A 17099-nucleotide genomic window follows, 5' to 3' on the forward strand; every position below is an offset into this window, starting at 1 on the left:
TAGAGTGTCAGGATTGTCCTTAGCTTAGTCTCTTCCTCCTACTGTTTTCTTCCTTATTCACAGATTGCTTTGCTGGGATAAACAAATCAAATTTGGGTTTCTGTTGCAACAGAGTTGTTCCATTCCCCTGAACACAAAAAGGAATTTATCTACAATGGTTGTATTTGAATTTGGCCTTTTTTTGTGTGTTTAATGTGGATGAAGAGAACTGTATTCTATTGGAAGTACCTCTAAGAAATCAAGAAATAATTAAGAATTAAAATTAAGAAATACTGATGATTTTCCTTTTCCTGTTTGCATCTCAAATTTTTTAAACAGATGCAATGAGATCTTGCTTTTCTTCCTCCTGAGGTTAGCTCTGAAGTTTCTGTCATTAGGAGGAGCATGATCTTGCATTTTGTATTATTGAATTTTGATTAATGCGGCCCACAAGATTTAGCAGTTCATTCTATATAACATCCTTATCCTTTCCAGTTTTGACAGTACCTTCCAACTTTGTGTCATCAGGAAATTTCATCAGCGGGTTGCCTTGTGCCAAAATAATTAAAGAAAATGTTCAAAAAAATCTGTCCCAAAATAGATCACAGAAAAGCTTCCCTTGAGCCTGCGCTTTCCTGTGCAAATCTTCCTCCTCAGGTTTTTCTAACATCTTATCAAATATGTGCATGCTGAAACAAAAAATCCTGCCAGGTATTTTACAGAGCAATTTAACAGTCTGTGTTTATGTCAGTTGTCCCACTGGAGTCATTTGGGTAAAGCTTGCAGAATCCATTTTATAATCTCCATTCCTGGGTGAAAGAAATCTGCTTTCTTTTCAAATGCAGCTCACTCTGCTAGATGAAAAAAATAAGGAATAGTTAAAATGAACTTTTATTTTTTTTTAGAAATTAAGTATTTTTAATAAGTGAGTTGTGACTGCAACTTGCTTTCTCATATATACATTTTGTTGATGTATTTCTGTGTGCAAGCTAGTGGCTGGTTTCGTATTGGAATTAATGACAATCTTTTGGAAAAAAAAAAAATCTATGATGTGTCAGCTTGTTTAGTAATTAAACTGCAGTGTTTCTCTTCCTTGGTAAGATAAGACCAAGAAATAGGATTTATAGCTGAGCATGGTCAGATAAGCAGTGAGAGCAGCATCATCCCCAAGAGCCAAGTGAAGCAGCTCTGAAACAGGAGCTGGAGCGGGGTAAACATCTCTCCATCATGTGACAATCGCTGACCTGGCTGGCAGCTCCTGCAGGGAGCATCACCGAGGGTCACAATTCCACATCTAAAGTTAGCAGAGGGGTAAGGCTGGCACTGGGGAGGGCCAGCAGGCAGCTGCTCAGGGAGATTTCCAAATCCTGCAGCGCGGCCGCCCCGGTACGCGAGAATCAATTACCGCGAACCTTCCGCGATGGTCAAAATGTGACATTAGATAATTGAGTATCACATCAAATCTTGTCTGCAATTAGTTATCTGGAAAAGTAATTATGCAACGAAATCAAGTAGCTGAAATTAGTGGTGTGAAGCACCCTGATAATTCGAAGACTGTAGGAGATTTTTTTTTTTTATTTCGCTTGTAACATGGAGTTGTAAGTACCTAACTAATTCTTCATTGAAATAAAAAAGTCTTGCTCAATTGTAATTCTTGTCATTAGCTACATCTGCAATAGAAGATACATAGCACATAAAACAGGTGTTAATGACTAACTTGGTTTTGTCTAAAGTAAAAATGAGCTGTGGAATAGAATGTCTTGCAAGCAGTACATTTGAAGTCAAATCTGTTTTGATTTAGGGAAGAAGCCAGCATAAATTTCAGTCCTTTGTCTCTTAGACCAGTAGTGTAAGTTGATTTGGAGAACAGGGTTGAAATACTCTAATGGGAAAATGTGTTCTTTTTTCAAATAGTTATGTTCAATTTAACAACATAGATGTTGTGAAAGGTTAGAAAAGCCATTAAAATATAATTTACACTAATAGAAGTCGTTAGCTTGCATTAGCTCACTTATTCAAAACAAACAAGAAAAATATAATTAATCAAACCAGAGTGTATCCCCAGTATAACACACTGAAGTATAAATGCTCACATGAACATTGTTTAGCAGTTTATAAATCCAGGAAAATGTCTAATTATGCGATCATGATAAACCTGATTATTTTGAAAATGGCTTCTGATAGTAACTGTTGTCATGTGTATGCCAGAACTGATAGGAAAAATTATTTCTTATCGGTAGATCTGTACAGAATTTGATCTCTATGTGTTTAGTAGTTAAAAATCTGAACTGATAAAGAGTAGTTGGCTAGTCATGTTACTTAAGCTGCTCCCAAAATAGCACCTTCCTTTTTGGGTAGAGTTAGGTTTGCAGCTGTTGTCTCTATCTGTTGTCTCTGAAGAAAATTTTAACATTAAGTGTTGCTGACGTCAATTTTTTTCTTTTTTTTACAGCTGATGTGGGCTTTGCCCCTGACAGAAGTTATTTGGTTCTAGCTCTGAGTTTGGAAGAAGTTGGTATATAGATTTTCCCCTAACTTTCAATTGATGTGTTTAGCTTTAGTGGGAGTAATACTATCACTTAAACCATGTTATCGTCTCAAGGAGTTTTGCTACATCCCTATGGAGTGCCAATGATTCTGCCTGCAGCACCATACTTCGCTGGACTTGTTCAGGTAATGCAAGGCCGCTTCCAACAAGCAACTTAACTCTAGTGCACTTAGAGCAATAATTGGAATTTTTATGGTTGAGAAAGCAAACACTTTTAATACAGGCAAAAGCTCTCATGTAGTCAGTGAGAAGACAGTAGGAAATCAAAAAGATGGATCACCCTAATCTGTGTATTGACATCTCTCATGGCTGAATAAATGGTCTAGTTGAGCTATATTTGCTTGTATTGATTTGTCTGCTGTTTAACATTCATGCCTTTACTTCACGAGGTTGACCACAGGGCAGAGGATTTGCTATCCATTCTAGGTTTCTGAGGGAGTCAGCATTCCCACGGCAGGTCAGAAGACAAAGTAACTTACCATGATGTGTTTAGGTTAAGTGTTTTAGCACAGCAAATAGGAATAGTGTTAAATATGCATTAATTCATATGCTACGCGTCCCACGGAATGAAAAAAGGGGTTGTGGTTTTGTGTGTCTAGAAATATATCACCTGCAAAGAATATTTATACACATCCTATTAATTCCTTTGAGCCCTCAAATGTAAGATCTTGCTGCAGGGCAAGAGTTCTGTATATTTAGGAGTCAGCTGGCAGCTACCAGGTTGTCATTGCTGTTGTTTGCTTTTGCTATTATTTTATTTTTATCAAAAAGTGGTGCTACTGAACTTTCTTCTGTTAGACTTGGGATTCTGAATAGATCGTGTAGATGCTAATTAAGCAATAAGTATCCTGTTGTTTACAGTATTAGAAGACATCAGGAAAAGTCAACATTTATAAATTCTGATGGAGTTGTACCATCTGAGTGGCTGCTGTTGGATATTGTGCATTGACAGGGTCAAGACACAAACGTGTGTTAGGGCATTTCTGTGCTGTGCTAGGGATAAGTGAATTTAACCGTGAGGGAAATGGAAACCTTCATTGTGCTCCTTTTCTCCAGCTCTTTGCTGCCTTAGAGGGGCAATCACAGCATGAAACAGGTGGGTTTCTGTATAGGTCCCTCCAGTAATAGAAGACTGTGGGTTGCGTTCTTCACTTCAGACTTAATATCAGACACATACATCTAAAATAGAAATATAGCATTGCACAGTGGCCGTTAATCAGGTATTGGGAATCTGCGTCTTGTGGGATGTGTGAGCTGAGGCTGCTTTCCATGCAGTGAGACACATCCAGCAGGCCCTCATATCCATTAGAATTTGGGGGTGAAGGTCGGACTCTGGAGCTCACTCAGACCCTCTGCCATCCTGTCCAATAAATAATTACAAGCAAATCGTGCCTTTCACTCTATGCTGATTGATGTTGAAATTGCTTTTGAAAGTTCTCATAAGTTCCTGTTATAGATTAAGTGCCGGTGTAGGAAAAATAACTGCACCCAACTGAAATGGGTGAATGTAATCAGGTTTAATGGACTCGAGAGCTTGTTGGGAATTAAATAACTATTGATTTGTTGGAAAGTTGCTGTCATTACAAAATGCCACTCTGGACGCATTATCCAAGCTGTTAGATTAGAAGAAAGGGCCCTTTGAAAATTTGGGATGCCTTATTTCAATCTTTTTTCCTCTTTATTCTCTCCTTAGAAAGATATATCCAGGCCTTTGTTACTCCTTTATCATGGATCTGAAATAGTCAAGAACTGCTGAAATAAAAAATAGGTATTAGAGATGCAGTTGAACAGTGTTCTTCGTATGAATACTTCTATAGTTTCTAGTCTTTCCCTGAGATCAGACCTGAACATGGTATTTTGGAAATCAAGCACACATCTGAGTTATTGTCCTAATGAGTGAATTGTAGCATTAAATGGTTTGAGCAGTTTGTCCCCCGAGATTTTGCCTGCACTTACAGTATCTCTGGTCAGCTTATGACACCAGAATGCTTATTGTTTTTCTCCTAAAGTAAATCTAAGTACCTAAAATAAATAATGCAAAGGACATTTGATAGGAATATTTATATCATCCTCTTCTAAGCAGTAATTACATAACATTCTGAACTTTAATGGAATTTTTCTTCAGAAATATGCCTTTATAAACTGATTATGTAAATGTTTGGCTTTTTTTTTTTTTTTGAGTTGCAAGTTGAGAACCACAACCCTGAACTATTTTTGAATATGAGGCCGTTTTAACATTTTATAGACTTATAAGATGCCAGTTTATTTATTTGCATGGATTTCTACAGAAAGTCGGTCTACCTGTGATCAGGGATTCCCCATGATTTCCAACTGGGTTTATTCCAAGGCTGTGTATGAATGAAGTGTGTAGAGATCTGGGGGCTGGTTTAGGAGGTTTTTTGTGCTTTGCGTTGCACAGCTGAGCAAGAGAGATCTCTGTGGAGCAAGGTTTGTCTTCAGAGGTCCTGCACCTTCGTGTGCTGTTTATGATTTTACTTAATGGATGAGCAGCTGCTCCAGCCTCTCCTAAATTCATCAGTAAACCCTGCCCTGCATCCTCTACTTGCTTCTGCCACACCCTCTTGTTATGGAGCAGAGGAATGTGTGAATACCAAAAAAAAGGGCTGGATTCTGTGGGTACAGCTCTGAGCATGCCTTACATGAGCAGCCATGTGCATTTTTCTAATTGCATGTATTCTATTGAGGAGATTTGTGTTGCTTTTACTGAGATGATGTGTTTGAGTGAGATGATGGAAAGTGAAATGTTTTTGTTCTTGGACAAACAAGGTCCAGGGTTACAGAGATGTTGATGTGTATCAAATTCCTTTAAATATACATGCAAACTTATTTTCCAGTAAATAAATATACCTTAAACTTATTAGAATGATAGCCTATGACTTAGTAATGCATTTTTAAATGGCAAAATATCTTTTTGCCTCTTCCTTCCTTCTTTCTCCTGGGTAAAACTATTTGAGAAAAAAAACCAGATCAAATGAAAGTCCAAATAATGCATAAATAGCTCTGTGCCTCCTGTGGATGGGGAGATATTTTCTGCCTTGGTACAAGCAGCCCACTGGTGGCTTCAGGGCTGTCACAGGAGCCAGGCAGGGAGTGCAGTGCAGCCCCTGTGTGTGCTGAGGGCAGCCAGGCCCACCTTGTGTCCAAAGTGCCCTGCTGCTCCTCCTGGCAAGGGAAATGGCAGAAATGCCAGCTAGGATTAAGTGTCAATCCAGTAAGAGGTTTCTCCTCCTGCCCTTGGTCCCCATCCCGGTTGAGTCATTTGATTCCCAAGGGGGAGCCCGTATGTCCGGATGGGAGCCCTCAGGGGGTGCTGATGGCAGAGCTCCCTCTGCCCTGGCCAGGCTGTGCAGGGACGATGAGTGTGCTCCTGGGCCCTCTCACAGTTCCTGGAATAGATGTGAAACCAACCTCCACTCATCATTAAATTACAAAGTTTCTTTTAAGGCTGCGCTGTCCACAATGCGGAGAATGCTCTTACTTTTTAAAAATTATCTGAGAGATCATATCAGCTCCATCCTCCAAATATCAAATGTTTGCAGTTGCTCTGGTTGCTTGGAATGCTAGATTTATGACAAAATATTTTGAAAGCACACGTGCAATATATGACATTTTAATAACGGATGCTAAATTATTTATCACGTGGCTGAGATAGGTAACTCCATTTCCGTTTAGCAGAGAAAGAGGAGTTCATGGGCATTATAATAAAAGTTATTAAAGTTGAAATTGTTTAGACTTTTCAGTAAACTACTGCAAAGCTCTGCAAAGAGAGACAGGTATATTTCATAGGAAAAATATAACTTTTATATAAAAGATTATGAAGATGGGATTATTTATGAATATGGTCAGTATTTTTTAAAATGTGCTTCTATTTTGACATAGTGACCAGAAAAGTTTTAAGAGTTCTGAGGACTTAAGCTTGTGTTCATTGTAAAAAAGTACATGTTAAAAACTAAGGGAAAACCTTCCTTTTTCTTTTTTTGGCTTTTATTTGCTTACTGATTTATGCAGTGATAAACAGGCGAGTTGGAGAAGAAAAATAGAAAATTGCCTGGTGATTAAATAATTCAATCTATATGGAACTACTGTACCTTTAAGTACATTAACTTTAAACTTAGATTATTCTGAAGATACTTTGATTTTTAAAATTTTTTTTCTGTGTATCTGATTTTCCATAACTGGTTAACCAGTGTGCTTGACTGACAACTGAAAAAGTGGTAATCTGGAGAGTGTTCCATTTTATTTTAGGGCTGAGAGAATTGCCTAGAATATGCTGTGAAAAGTAGTGGTGCAGACTTCATCACGGTGCCATCGCTTTACCCATCTGGAAAATCCTTGTTTTAGTGCTGTTTTTGGGAAGTGCTAGCAGTGGGTACATTCTGAATTCTTGTAGGTGTTAGTGTGTTAAGCTACCTGCAAAATCACACTGGCATTCTGGCAATCCAGTCTTGGGGAATGCTATGGATTTGTTGAGTCACTTTACACGAAAAAGGCTTTTGTAATTTGGTAGGTTTTATTTGAATACATTTGAAATAGCAATGAGGAGCGGTCTAAGTTCTTCCAGTGTTGCCTGCAGTGGTGGATGGCTGTTTCTGTTGGTTTTACATTACGATCTAGTGGAAAGCAGAGCTTAATTTCTGTTTACATTGGCTGAATTGCCTCTTTGAAATGCAGTAAGGAGATGATTTAGCTTAAATGCAGATTTACTCTGGCTTGATTGTGTTGTTCTGCCTCTCCTGTTCCTAGTACTGTGCTCCCAGTGCTTTGTGAGTGGAGGATGAATTTGTTTTACTATTGCAATCCTATTCATCTGAGTGCATCTTGTCTTGCTTTTGAGAGACCATATCTAACATTTCTTCTCTCAGTCTGAGAGTTGAAAAGTTTTTCTCCCTTTTGTATCAAAAGTGCTTTTAGCACATGTGAAATGGTGGTGTTAGTGATGCATATGGTCTTTATTGTTTTGATAGCTGAACATTTTTGTAAACAATGTTTAAAAGTCTGGAAATCATAGAATCATAGAACTCTTTCTTGGAAAAGACCTTCAGGATTATCAAGTCTGACTGTTAACCCAGCACTGCCAAGTCCAACATTAATCCACATCCTTAAGTGCCACATCTATGCTTAATTTTTAATTTCCCCTTTTCAAATACCTCTAGGGATGATGATTCAACCATTTCCCTGGGCAGCCTGTTCCAGGGCTTGACAGCCCCTTTCTAACATCCAATTTAAATCTCCCCTGGTACAGCTTGAAGCCATTTCCTCTTGTTCTGTTGCCTGGGAGCAGAGCCCGACCCCCACCTGGCTACAACCTATTGCCAAGAACTTGTAGAGAATGAGAAGATTCCCCTGGGCCTCCTCCAGGCTGAGCCCCTGCTCCTGCTGGTTCTCCAGCCCCTTCCCCAGCTCCGTTCCCTGCCCTGGACACACTCCAGCCCCTCCATGTCCTTCATGGTATGAGGAGCCCAAAAGCGATCCCAGGATTTGAGGTGAGGCCTCAGCTGTGGCGCAGGGGGTCAGTCACTGTCCTGGTGCTGCTGGTCACACTGTGGCTGATCCAGGCCAGGTGTTATGGCTGGATCATGTTCACTGTGGCTGATCCAGGCCAGGTGTCATGGCTGGATCATGTTCACTGTGGCTGATCCAGGCCAGGTGTCATGGCTGGATCATGTTCAGCACCCCCAGGGCCTTTCCTGCTGCAGGCGCTTCTGGTGGCCAAAGAGCAGAACCCACCCTTGGTGGCCGAAGGGGACTTGGACTCCTCTGACCACTGCTCTGGGCCCAGCCTGCCTGGCCAGGGCCCTCTGCAGGGCCTTGGTGTCATCCCCAACCTTCCTGAGGGATGTTCAATCCCCATCCAGAGTGTGGATAAAGCTGTTGGACAGAGCTCGTGGTGGTGTTCACAGGGGTCCCAGGATAAGGGAAGAGATGAGACCCTTGACTCCATGTTTCAGAAGGCTGATTTATTATTTTATTATATACATTATATTAAAACTATATACTAAAAGTATATCCTAAAACTGTACTAAAAGAAAAGAGAAAGGAGATGTCAGAAGGCTAGAAAGGAAAGGAATGATAATAAAATCTTGTGACTGCTCACAGCCTCGACACAGGTGGCTGTCATTGGTCATCAAGTAAAAACAATTTCACATGCTGGGTAAACAGTTCTCCAAATCACACTCCAGAGCAGCAAAACATGGAGAAGTTGAAGCTTCCCAGCTTCTCAAAAGAAAAGATCCTGGCAAAAGGATTTTTCATAAAATAGGTCTGTGACAGTACTGAGCCCTGGGGAATTCTGCTGGGGCAGCTCCACTGCCCACCCTCAGCCTGGTCATCACCCAAATGTCATACAGAGAGCATCACCCAGATTTCACACAGAGAACCTTGCACCCATCCAAGCCAGGACCAGCCAGCTCCCAGGACAGATCTGTGGGAAATGCTGTTGGGCAGACACATCCACAGCCTTGCCCTCATCCATTGAGCAGGCCACCTTAGGGGGACATCAGGCCAGTCAAGCAGGACCTGCCTTTTTAAACCCATGGTGGCCAGGCCTGATGGCTTCATTGTCCTCTCTATGCCTTTTGATGGCACCCAAGGTGATCTCCTTCGTGCAATTTTGGATTAAATTGGTTTTCCTTTTAATCCATTGGTCATGCCAATAAACGTTGTTGGTGAAACCTGCCAGCTGCTCAGGAGGCTGCAGACAGCTGCAACGTATTTGGTTATTGCTATTGCAAAAGTTTGTTCTCTTAACTTGCCCCTAATTCTTGCTAATAAGTGCAGATATCATCAAATACCTGCTGAGTGACCCCTCAGGGGCAAGAGGGAGGGTAATGACATGGAATGTCTTCCCCATTGACCAAAAAGACAATTACAACAAGAAAAATACCTTAACAAAATAGTTTTACTTCAGCTCAGAAACAAGTGGTTATTCTGCCTTGCCGCCTGAATAATTTTTTCTCACTGGCCTTTATTTTGGAAATCAATGGGTGACATAATTCCAATGGCTGAGGCAATGCTGCATTACCTCTTTGACCTCTTATTCTGCCAGCTCAGTCAATGCTCTGTTATAGTCAGGGGTTTTCTTTCACCTGGCAGATTTAATGTGACACTCAACAGGCAGGGTTTTTTTTTACCTTTTCCACTTTTGCATGTGATATCAGTATTAGTGAGTTTTAGACATGATGATCTATAATTATTATCACTAGCTTGTGTGTTGGATAATAGACTGCAATGGAGTGTGTTAGAATGGCAAAACTGGGTAAATCTGGGCCCTTCTGACTGCAGGGGGTTTTAAGGGGAATAAATACAAGAATATTTGAGTTTTTAAGAAAAAAAATGATTTCTAGACATGAAATAGCTATCATTAGGATAAATTCTATTTAATTTTTTATCCCCTAAGTAAGACAAAGCTTTTAAGATTTGGATTCTCTGTAAAAGCCAATTGTTTGACTTGGCTCCCCCAGCTAGAAGCCAGCAAGCTGATACTGCTGTTTCCAAGGATCTGGAATTTCAGCTGATTTTTTTTTTCTCTTTTCTGACTCATGCATAATCATCAGTAATAAAACTTCTGATGGCCAAATTATGACAGGAGATACAGCTTTGAAGTTCTTTTGCTTTCAGTAGAATGATTCACAACCGATATAAAAATATGCTTGTACATCTAAATATAGAACAGTCATTTTAATGGAGTTTGCTTGAATATTTCACCTATTTACCCTCTGGTAAGTTATCTTGTGCTACATGAGCTAATGTTAGAAACCCAGTTCAAATACATCTTTTGGCTTGTCTGCTTGCTTGCTTTTTTTAACTGAGGTGTGCAGGTAACTGTTTCCTCAGACCTGGTTTCAAAGAGGGTGTTGTAAAAACATATGAAATGTCTATTTCAGTAGACCAGGTTGTGCAAAAAATACAGTAAGGGTGCAGTTATTTCAAGTACAAGTACTTTCACCTGAACTAATTGGAAATTGCCTTGTTCTATGCTATCTAAGAGTGGTGAAACCACACCTGACAAATATTTCAGAGATAATTTGGAAAAAATATGGGGGGCTTTTTTAGTGGAGTGACAGGTCATGAACACTGTAAATATATAATTTGAAATTCACCTGGGTAAATTTTCTGTGTCAGACTTTCTCCCTGTGTTTCACAAGACTCAGGTTATTGTGGATTAAGGTAAATTCTGATATGCTGGTTCTTTTTCTTTCTCTACCTGCATGAACTAGAGAGCTTGTAGAATGACTTCATCTTCCAATTCTGATGAGTTTAATAAATCAGTAAAAAAATGTAATTTATTTTTAAATCTACATGTTGTTTAGTTGCTGACCAAGCTGAGAAAAAAAATGAAAGTCTCTTACCTGTATATTCAGGAGTCAGAATGGTTCATGCTCTCATTTTATTTGAGGCCTTGAACTAAATAAAACATCGTGCATTTCAAGGAATGTTAGTCATCAAGGAAAAGCTAATCAGACTTTGATAAGTATCCTTCTGTAAAAGCAACTTAAGATAAAGCTAAAATTATGAAAAGCAGTGAACTGATCTGAGCTATACTGCTTTTTATTGTCTTTTTTAATTTTAAGAGTAAAATTATTATTTAATGCTTATAATAATAATTATAATTCTTTTTAATGTTTTTTCATCTTATAGAGCTGGAGGTACTCTTTCATCATGTCTCTGTCCTCACTTTTCTGTATTATTGCAAAGCATGCAGTGCCCTCTCTTTTGCTAATAGTAGCATTTAAAGTCATGGAGGAGCAAATGGTTGTCCATATATTGGTTTGTTATGGGAAATGTCTGTGACACTTTGCTTTCTCTGTACCATTTGAATGTATAGCAGATTCAGTAAAATGCATCTCCAGACATGTAAGCTTCAAAACATCCAACCCAGGCAAAAAAGTGCTGCCAAAAAAATGCAGATCCAAGGGTTTGTCTGTAAATTACCAGCAGCTGTGCAGGTACACATCAGCTGTCTTTATTTTCACTGCCAGTGGTGCTGAACATGAGCATGTTTGAAACACTTTGAGAACAAATCATATTGACACTTGAAACTGACAACGAGGAAAAAAGGGCATTTCCAAACATTTTACTTCCATTCTAGAGAAAACTTTACAATTATGTTAAAACAGAACCTAAACATGGGTGAGTGTTCCAAAGAGAACTGTAAAAACAGGTTTTAAAAAAATAGGCTTTTTAAAAGCTATAGGCCTGTAGTTTGTTAAAAGCAGGATGACATTTAGTTGAGAAATAAAAGGTGACTGTAGGTGAGGGGAAGCACATCTTGCTGCATTTGTGAATGATCCTGGAGATAATAACAGAGAATGAATCATTCTTTCTTTCCTGCTGGCCTCAGTGTGGTGCTGACTGAAGTGAACTGGCAAACCTGGGCAGTCCTTTGCTGCTGCCTGGAGAGAACTCTGCTCTGTCAGGGCAGCTCAGGGGATTGGGATCAGCAGGATGCTGAGCAGGGTCTGCACCGTGGGACCTGCTGCAGATACGTGAGAGCAGGTGTGAAGGTGTTTGCCCTCTGTGCAAAATGGTTCCTTACTCTCAAAGTGTTGGATATGTGTTTTATCTGTAGAGGATTTGTGTTGATGTTGGTTTTGGGAGATTTGGCTTAGTGCTTGACCATCTTTTTTGTGCAAAAAGGTTCTAGAGATATATTTTTAATATTTTGAGAAATACAGAATAGCTCACTTTTGCTGGATTTCTATCTCTTTGGCTTGGAATTGTACTGAAAAATGGTATAGGAATACATTTTTAAAATTAGTTTACATCTTGGTAACAGTTGAGGTACAGAGAGAAGGTAAACCTCTACAACTGTATTTCAGTGCTCAGGATGAAAATATTTTTGTTTCAGTTACTAAAAGAGCAAAACAAAAAAATCCCCAAAATATGAAGACTGTTCAGAGCCTTCAGAAACCACCAGGATGGAAGAGAATTCTCACTGTATACAAAAAAAAACAGAAAAAGCAAATTCCTAAGAAAGCCACGAGGATTGTTAACACAATCTCAACAAAATCTGATTCTGTAGAGGCTGAGCCATACTTGAAAAGGTGTGATCCCCTCAGTATCTTGAATAATTGATATTTTGTTATGCACTTGTAGCAGCTAATTACTACAGAGTGGTTTCAAAGTTTGTGATGCCTAGAAAGTGTCTGCTCAGGTCCATGCTACAGACAGCATGGGTTCACTGTTTGATCTCCATTCCAAGGAAGGTTCCCTTTTCCACCTTGTCCTGAGACAGAGGCAGCAGAATGAGCAATCAAACGTGTTCTGTTGTGACAAGTCACGCAAGAGTCTGCTCTGAGGTGAGCATGGAAAACACAGCACCAGCTTTCCTCTCTCTGAGGGAAATGAAATGGAATTGGGGCAACCCCTCCTTCTGGAGCACAGGAATAAATTGCACTTTTGATTATTGCTTTTTAAAAAATCTTATATCTAGACACTGAGCTGTTATGGGGGAGGGAGGTGTTTATCTTTTATTTTTGGCCTTATGTTTAAAACCTGAAAAAAAACAAACTTGAAATCCTAAAACTATCTTAAACTGTGACCACCTCTTAAAAACATTCTGTCTTCCATCTTCTCTTTGTCATCTCTTTTCATTTAAAACTTAAATATCTGTCCCACTTTTGCTACCCAAATACAAGAGGATTTGAGGCCAGGTGAAACACAGCAGCTGGGTTAGGCCCCATTCTTAAAAGATCAGCCAGTCTTGGTCTTCCTCCTTGATGTTCCCCTGTCTACTCAGTTCTGGTGTTTCCCGTTCATTTTCAAAAAATCTGTGCAGAAATGACTCAGTGTAGTTCCAAGTTAGTTGAACCATTCAGAATCTTAAATATAAAATTAAGGCAAGCATTGTGTGTATTTTCTTCTGGATGCTTCTAAAGGTTACCTGAAATTGTCGCTACTCAAAGAAATTTTTCAAAACTGGTCCTTCTGTAAGAAAAGAAATGGATGGGTTTCATTCTAGCACTGGTCAGTGTGTCTGGGAAAGGGAGTGTCCTCCCTGGCTCCTGGGGTGACTTATTTTGTAGAGAAGTTGTTGAAACTCACTCAAACCTTTGGACTGCTGTTACAGAAAATGAAATCCATCCATTGCAGGATTCTCTGAGCACCATTTTTAACTGACTCACTGCGCTGGGTTGACTGGAGTGAGTTTTTTTACATGGGCTTTTTACTGCAGAGATGAATGTTTTTATTTTTACGCCTTCCTCCGTGAAGGAACAGTTACAATCAGGCACAGGGAAATGTAACAGATGTTGGTGCACATTTCCCATCTGAAAATGCCTTCCACTGGCCAAGAGGATTGTTAGGCACAATTAAGCCCAGTATAGACATCCTGTACTGTAAGCCAAGGCTGCTGAGGATGTTCCCAACAGGGGAGCACAGGTTTGGAAGGAAGGAAGGAAGTTCCTATGAGCTTTGATCTGTTGCAGGTTTTTGAGTGTCACTGGGTGAAAAACAAAGGACTGACATCTCAGAGTCTGTGCCCCCACATACTGCTTGTGTCCTTAAGATGCAGCTGTACTATATACAACTATAGATTTAGGAGACACTTTGAATCCATGAGCAAATTTATTATGCATTTCAAGGATGCTAGCACTTGAAATCTGATTTTTTGAGAGGCATTTGGTGTAATGTTGCCAACTGACTTTAAAAGTTTGTGATATTACACTTTGTAATGTTCCACATTCGGTGTAATTGTCACTGTAATCAGCTTTATGATGGCAAAGCTTCATGATGACTGCAGGGATATATTTTTTGCATATTATGTCTGAAATGTGAGTTACTTTTTGATTTCAGAGGTATAGTGGTAGTGAAGGGAGGAAGGCACTGCCGACTTTGGAACTGATGTACGAAATGTTTATGCAGAGAGTGGAATTTGTCATTTCCAGTGATGTGATAGCATCTACTGTTGAAAAAGACCTTGAGAACAAAATGCTCTTATATTTTGTGATTTGTATTGTAATTGAACCCATTAGAGTTGGCCATTGTGGAAAAGCATGCTTTGCTGGCAGAAAATTGCAGTGATTGACTATTTTTGTTGTATCAGAATATTTTACAGACGTTGTGAACGTGTGTTGACCTAAAAATGTCAGTGGGCATTTCATATCAGTCTCGTTTTTTTTTCTTTTCTGGGGTGGGGAGGGATGACACAAAAATGCAAGGCAGACATTGCTTTTCTGTTGTGTAATGCCTGGCTTTTAATAATGTAAGAAGCTCTGTGCCAGGTCTGTAAACAGAGTCAGTGAGTTCTGGGCAGCCAGTAAGTCTTTTCACTGAAATATGCAGGAGAATTCTAAACCAAACCTCTTTGCTATTCTGCTCTTATTTTCCTGTAATTAGACACAAATCTATAAATGGTCTTTCCCTGTCCCTCTGGCCTTAGCTCTCCATATAATGTTTTTTGCTAACTTCCTTTTTAGATGGATATAAGTTGGATTTAATATCTCACATAATTTTTACTCAGGGCAGCAATAGGGCAGCATTTGTCCTAAGTCCCACGTGTAGGTGATGAGACGCAGTTACCTGCATTTCATAGGGGAAAAAAAAGTGAGACTCCACTCATTTTCTGGAAAACATGATTTGTTCCTGTGGGAGAATATTTCTTAAAAACCTCTTTGTTAGTCCACTGGAACTGATGGAGTTCTGAGGAGTGCCTGGAACCTTGCTTGACACAGCATATGGTCTTTATACGTGCCTAAAAATTATTCAGTGTGTGGTAACTTGTGGTGGCAATGTGTTTATCTCTGGTGCTCCTTCTCAAGGAGCATTGTCTTGTTTAAGTGGCTGTGAAATGTGAAATGCACTTTTTATGTGCTGTTCTGCGGTCATCTTGAGGTCGGCATAATCCTGGCTTAAGGTGTCTGCCTGCAAATTTGTCATTTGCATTATTATTGGCTGGTTCTTGCAGAACCAAGCTAATTTTTTTATTTTTTTTTTTAAACATAAAGTGCTTTGCCTGGAAGAATATTATCAAAATGCTGAGCAAGGTGACTTTATTCTCTGGGTTCCAATAAGAAATGGGAGATCAAGGAGGGCAGAGGTGATGCTTTAGATCTTACTTAGCATGGGAGAGATTATCTCAAAATATTAATAGAAGTGTAGCATTGGTCTTCTGGATAGGAGGGATGAGAACTTCTGGTTTACATTTTCACTTTGTTAGTTGAGTGCTATGTAGAGATTTTCCTCCCCTGAGTTCTAGATGTCAAGATCAGATGTCTGAAATACTTAAAAGTAGTTCTGGGTCAGAGCCAGACTGTGTAATTATTTAAACCCATATTTCATAATTTTATTTGCTTTTTGAGCACTTTTTTTCTGATACAGCAAAATAATCTGTCTAATGCTTCATTTTCTTCAAGCATTCTGAAGACTTTTGTAATGCATATTTTTCTCAATGTTTGGGACTTTTGCAATTCTACCTACCTCTACTATTTTCCCATGTCTTTTAGAATTATTATCTCTTTTAATGTAATTTAAACACTTCTCTGTTACTAAATGGCATAACCATTTCTAATCTTATTAATTAAAATTATCTTCTGGTCACAATTCTTCCATTCCTTTTCAAAAAAAAATATGATCTGGCATCCTCATCACAAAAATAGATGGTAAGTTGGGAACCAGACACCTTCAGAAACAGATCCCAGATGTATTTTCAAGGAACACTGTGTACTAGCAGGCATTTCAAATCTTTCTGGAATTATTTCTTGAGAATGAAGAGTTTTAGTTGCTGAGGTGGGTTTCAAATGTACTGCATTAAGTGGTGTCTATTTTACTCCCTGACCTAATGATTGAAGCTAAAGAATTAATTTGGCTGTGAATACACTGATACTCTTGCATTGTCAATATTTGTTAGGGTTACCTCTTTGTTCTTCTGTGTGCTTAAAGAATTCTGCTTCAGCACTGTGTTTCCTTGGAGGGGAGGATACAAGTTTTAAATTAAGAAAAAAATTGTTTGCTTTTATTTGCTAAATAACAGTTGTGATTCAAGAATACGATGGAGTAGTTAATGTTAATTACCCTTCACACCCTTTTGGAAAAAAACCTGTGTACACGCTTTGTGTCTTTGTTTAATAGTTAGCTTTGTACTCTAACAGGACAGGAGACTTTGATTATGTGTTACCCACTGCAGAAATAGAAAAATCAAATTGAATGTGATATAGTTCTTTTTCTCTCTCTGTCTCAGGGCAGAGCACTTTGTTAAAAATTGATTCCACACTCTTTGGTGAAAGCCATTTCTCTAATGTAACGAAACCTGAGGGGCTTTTGTTATCTTTTCCTTATTGTTTTTATTATATTTTCAAGTTCAGAATTAGAAAGTGAATGTATACATTTATACAAGAGCCTTTTCTTGCTGTGAAGAGGGATTTCCAGTTCATGGAAAGAAAGATGTTCAAGTCAGGAAGGATCATTATGCTAATTCAGCCTGTCCTCTTCAATGTACATGCTGCAGAACTTGGAGGCTGGCTTAAAGCAGACCTTTTGGAAGATAGTTAATTTTGTTTTAAATACCCAAGTAATTTTGGCTCCCTCAGTTTCACTGCTGCCCTACTGAACTGTT

General features: G+C 39.1%; 1 protein-coding gene across 15 annotated transcripts in view; it reads left to right on the forward strand.

Annotated features, from left to right (window-relative positions):
* The window catches only part of RBFOX1 (RNA binding fox-1 homolog 1), a 1162152-nt gene that overhangs the window by 918109 nt on the left and 226944 nt on the right, over positions 1 to 17099 (forward strand). For 7 of the 15 annotated variants that reach the window (XM_058816198.1, XM_058816195.1, XM_058816206.1 and 4 more), the window contains one exon: positions 2432 to 2652. The exons of the other annotated variants lie outside the window; for them this stretch is intronic. In XM_058816198.1, the coding sequence (XP_058672181.1) occupies positions 2566 to 2652 (87 nt within the window). In that variant the 5' untranslated portion in view covers positions 2432 to 2565. The remainder of the gene's footprint in view (positions 1 to 2431; positions 2653 to 17099) is intronic. 15 annotated transcript variants of the gene reach the window in all.

The sequence above is a fragment of the Ammospiza caudacuta genome, chromosome 17, assembly GCF_027887145.1.
Source record: "Ammospiza caudacuta isolate bAmmCau1 chromosome 17, bAmmCau1.pri, whole genome shotgun sequence".
NCBI lineage: Eukaryota > Metazoa > Chordata > Aves > Passeriformes > Passerellidae > Ammospiza > Ammospiza caudacuta.